Raw genomic sequence first — 4,983 nt, 5'->3', positions numbered from 1 at the left:
TTCAATTTTGGTCTAATTCGACACTATAAGGTTCTTTATCCACTGTACATTTGTTAGAAATCTAGCTAAACCAGCAACTAAACCAGTGGATTTAAAGAAGATGTGCAGAAGATGACTTGTGCGACGTGTAGCTTAGGCTCATTGATGTTTTCTACTTCAGTTCGTATAAGTGTAATATTTTATACATGTGCAGATCACGTGATTCTTTAAGTCCTTGATACACATTGGCGAAAAAACAAAACACACAAAAATAGTCCTTCTGTCAGTCTCTAATTGGAAGTTAGTGGGCTTAGTTATTTCCGTTAATACTGTATTTAACGGTAAGGAAGGTTGTTAGATTCGTTTTTCTATCTTTGCTTAGTCTCTTTTGCTCTGTTTCAAGTGTATATAGAGCACCTTGATGTATTTTATTCCGGCTAATCAATAAAATTACTCAGCAAGTTTCTTGCACAATAGCTCTTTAAACTACAATTTTTGGTCTATCTATCTCTAATGACAATGACATCTTGCAGACAAGAATGGTTACCATCAGTTATTGACAATTGGCTTGCAAACAAAGCGCAAACTATAACTAAAATTTTTCCATCTACCCTTTTATATGCCTCAGTTGGAATATAAATGACTAAAACAAAAAGATCACCATTAATCTCTTTTTTACTACATTTGAATTATTTATGCATATACCAAAATAGCCAATCAAAAATGTACAATCACAATGCCCTTAAATCTGTGTTTCCAGCAGCACATTATTAATACTTGTACGTAATTAAAGATCTGGTCAGCAGCATAAATTTGACAAAATATAGTGCCCCATAAAATTCATATTCTTTCATGTTCTTTCTTGTCCTAGTCAGAGTCGGACGGTGGATGGCTCTAAGAAAGTGTACTTTAGCTTGATAACACCCGAGAAACCATGTGCATAGTTGGTCTAGATTCTGGATTCGCTCGCAAGCATTCAATTGCCAGCTTTATGATGAGTATTAGTTGATTCTCAGCCTGCAGCATGGGAGGTGGAATGCGTAGGTCAAACAAATCTTTCAACAAAATATTCTCCTCCACGGATGAAGCTGATAGAATGGAGGTGATTTCACCAGGATGCCTTCCTTTGATCACTTCAATAGCCAAAACTCCAAAGCTAAACACATCGCATTTCTCAGTTATCTTCATGGTATAAGCAAGCTCTACAAAAAAAGCAAAATATTATGCCAATGTATTGATGTAATCTATGTTCTATAATGATTGAAGAAATAAGTATATTACCTAGTGCAACATATCCATATGTACCGGCAAATGAAGTCCAATTGGATGAGTCTCGATTAAGAAGCTTAGCTGTGCCAAAGTCTGAAACATGAGCCTCGTAATCTGAATCCAGCAAAACATTTTTGCTTGATATGTCCCTGTGAACAATTGGTGGTGAGCAATCATGGTGCATGTAAGATAGAGCATGAGCCAAACCTTTGATGATATTCATCCTCTTATTCCAGTCCAACTCCTTTGCTCCTCCATCACTGCTCAAAATTGTGGCCAAGCTACCCCTTTCAAAGTACTTATAAATCAAAAATGAGTGTTGTGATTGTGAACAAAAGCCATGCAATTTTACGATGTTTCGGTGGCGTATTTCTGTTAATGCCTTTATCTCATTGAAGAACTCTTTTTGTTGTACAATCTCACCATCACACAAGGATTGGAGTTTCTTTACTGCCACCGTGTTTCCTGATGTTAGAGTTGCTTTATACACAGTTCCATGTTTTCCCCTCCCAATACAAAACATATCATCAAAACCCTGTGTTGCTTCAATGATTTCCTTGTACATTGCTTTTCCATCAAAAGTTGATATTGAAAACACTTTCTCATTGTCTGTGTTAGTCGTTTGATCTATATGAGGGTCCTTCCTATTTCTTTGCAAAATGAGGAAAACTCCAAGAAACATCAATACAAGTGATAGTGTTCCAAAAAGAGGGAAAATGATTAACAAAACGATTTTGGGTCCCGTCTTTGAAACTGTTCTTCCTACCACACAGGGTTGCAATCCTGTAACATTTCCACACAGCCTTTTATTTCCTTGTAGTGCTTCTATGCAAGCATCTTGAAATGCTTTCGTATTCGGAAGAGGGCCCTCCAACTTATTATAGGATATGTCCACATATGACAAACCATGCATCTCTTCAAAAGCAATTGGAATAAAACCAGAGAGGTTATTGTGGGAGAAATTCAACATCTCCAAGCTGTGAAGCTTGCCAATTTGTGAAGGTATCTTTCCTTCGAGCGAGTTATGACTCAAATCTAGCTGGGACAACTGAGCTAAATTACAAATTTCAACTGGAATATCATGGCAAAACTTGTTGTTGCTCATATTCAAATAGTGTAGTTTCAAAAAGTTCCCTATAATTCTGGGGATCGAGTTGTCAAATCTATTACTGGATAGATCCAGAATCTCAAGATTTGTCAATGATCCAAGCTCTGGAGATATATCACCAGAAAGTTGGTTTCCATTCAACTTCAATTTCAACAAAGAAGTCAACTTCCCAAATTCCTTTGGTAGCTTCCAAACCAACCGATTATAAGAAAGATCAAGTACATGGACTTGAGTGAAGTTTCCAATTTCAGGTAGTATGCCACCACCAATACCATTCCCAGCAATCAGCAGGGTGCCTAGTTGCGGGCACCTACTCCAACTGTGAGAGATTTCACCATAAAATCTATTGTAACTTAGATCCATGTATTGCAGGTTTCTATAAACACCAAAATCTTCAGATAAATTCCCAAAGAGTTGGTTTTGTTGAAGGCGGACTCTAATTAAACTCATGCAAGTCTTCAAGGTTTTTGGTATTGGACCTATGAGATGGTTGTCATATGCAAAAAAACCTTGGAGAGATCCACTTTGGCATAAGTTTTGAGGCAAAAAACCAGTAAAGTGGTTTGTATTCAACACCAGCGTAGTCAACTTTGTGAGATTTCCTATCTCTTGAGGAATAGGACCAGAAAATTGGTTTTCACGAAGATATAGAACTTCTAAGGAACTTAAATTACCCAAGGAAATTGGAACAGTACCACTTAATTGATTGTTGCAGAGATCAAGAGTAGTTATGGACTTTAAATTTCCAATTTCTGGGGGGATGGAGCCGTTGAGGTGATTTTCAAACACTTGCAACAATGTTAGCATTTCAAGGTTTCCAATACTATAAGGAATGGGACCTGTTAAACTATTGTTACATATATTAAGTTCAAGTAAATTGCTAAGGTTTCCAATTTCTGGTGGAATGGAGGCAGAGAGTAGATTATTATGAAGGGCAAAATAAGCCAAGTTGCTTAAATCGCCCAAAGATGCTGGAATGGAATTCAAAAGCACATTATCATTGAGATACAACTCAATCAGGTTGCTCAAATTACCTAAAGAAGCAGGAATGGAGCCACGGAGATTGTTGGCATACAAAGAAAGGGCATTGAGAGACTTCAACTGGCCTATTTCTGGAGGAATCGAGCTGTTTAACTGATTTTCAGCTAGGGACAGGATCTCAAGATTGATCAGTAGGCCAATCTGCCGTGGGATTGCCCCCGAAAAGTAATTGAAGGACAGATCAAGACATATGAGTTTGGAGAGGTGACTAATTTCAAGAGGGATTGTACCAAATAGCTCATTCATGCTGAGATCAAGGTAAGCAAGACTAGGGAGAGATGAGAATGGAAAATCATGAAGCGTACCTTTCAAGCGAGAGTTCGTCAAGTTTAATGTAGTAACACTTCCTGCTTGGGTGCAAGAAATACCGAACCAACTGCATGGGCTTGAGCTTGAGCTTGTATTTTGATTGCTCAAAGAATTGGTTGCATTATTAGGAAGGAGAATCCATGAAGGCAGGGGTGACTGTGTCCCATTTTGAAGACTAGCTTTCCAATTGAGTAGAGCATCCATCTCTGCCTCTTCATTCACAGAAAGAGAGGCAACATCGAATGAGGAATGTAAGATGGCCAACGCGACCAGAGAAAAGAGGGAAAACACTTTTTTCAAGTTAGTCAATGCCATGGCTCTTTGTTTTACAAGTTGCAAACTGGTTCAGAATTCTATTTAAAATGTCTACGTTCCCCCGCACTATTTACAGGTCCAATCAGTTTTGACGATGGTGCGTAAGAGAGAAAGGATTTGATACAGATTTCACACGGCTAGTACCATTACATGGAAATTATCTTTACCAATTCGTTTGAAACTCGTCAAAAAGCTATTCAAAAAGATAAATAAAAAAAACTTATATAAAAAAAAGTAATAAAGTTAGGGTTCGTTTGGAAACAGCTTATTTTGCTGAAAAATGAAAACACTATAGCAAACTAATTTTTAAATGTGTGAATAGTACCGTGGTACCCATTTTTAATATTTTTTTTCTAAATAAAGTGGTTGTGGGTCCCGTGAACAGTGCACTCTGTCTCCTAAAAGCTAAAACGCGTGCATTAAAAAAAGAAAAGAAAGGAAAACGCGTTTATTGCGTTTTACTGTAGCATGGGTCCCAGCGTTAATAAAACGCAAACGCTGAACGTGAGGAGAAAATGCAAATCCAAACGCTCACTTAGTGTGAAAAGAAAAAAAAAGTCATTAAGTTTCCAAAAGAATGCGGGAAAACCGGTCTATGAATTTGGATTTGTTCTTCTTCTTCACACTAAGTGAGCGTTTGGATTTGCGTTTTCTCCTCACGTTCAGTTTTATTTTGCTGAAAATTGAAAACACTATAGCAAAATAATTTTTAAACGTGTGAATAGTGCCGTGTGACCCATTTTTAATATTTTTTTCTAAATAAAATGGTTATGGGTCCCGTGAATAGTACATGAATAGTGCACTTTGTCTCCTAAAAGTTGAAACGCGTACATCAAAAAAAAAAAAAAAAAAAAAGGAAAACGCGTTTATTTTGTTTTACTGTAGCATGGGTCCCAGCGTTAATAAAACGCAAACGCTGAACGTGAGGAGAAAACGCAAATCCAAACGCTCACTTAGTGTGA

The 4,983-nt window shown here is 37.3% G+C and overlaps 1 protein-coding gene across 1 annotated transcript; it reads right to left on the bottom strand.

Annotated features, from left to right (window-relative positions):
- Window positions 1–566: 566 nt before the first annotated feature.
- On the bottom strand, window positions 567–4,088 carry LOC126699685 (MDIS1-interacting receptor like kinase 2-like). Its single transcript, XM_050397636.1, has 2 exons — window positions 1,261–4,088; window positions 567–1,181 (listed from the first exon to the last, which is right to left on the bottom strand). The coding sequence occupies exons 1-2, from the start codon at window positions 4,019–4,021 to the stop codon at window positions 889–891; spliced, it is 3,054 nt and encodes a 1,017-aa protein (XP_050253593.1). The 5' UTR covers window positions 4,022–4,088; the 3' UTR covers window positions 567–888.
- Window positions 4,089–4,983: the final 895 nt, after the last annotated feature.

This window comes from Quercus robur, chromosome 9 (genome assembly GCF_932294415.1).
Source record: "Quercus robur chromosome 9, dhQueRobu3.1, whole genome shotgun sequence".
NCBI classification, from domain to species: domain Eukaryota; kingdom Viridiplantae; phylum Streptophyta; class Magnoliopsida; order Fagales; family Fagaceae; genus Quercus; species Quercus robur.
The sequence above is the reverse complement of the archived record's forward strand: the minus strand, read 5'-3'. Positions and strand labels throughout refer to the sequence as shown.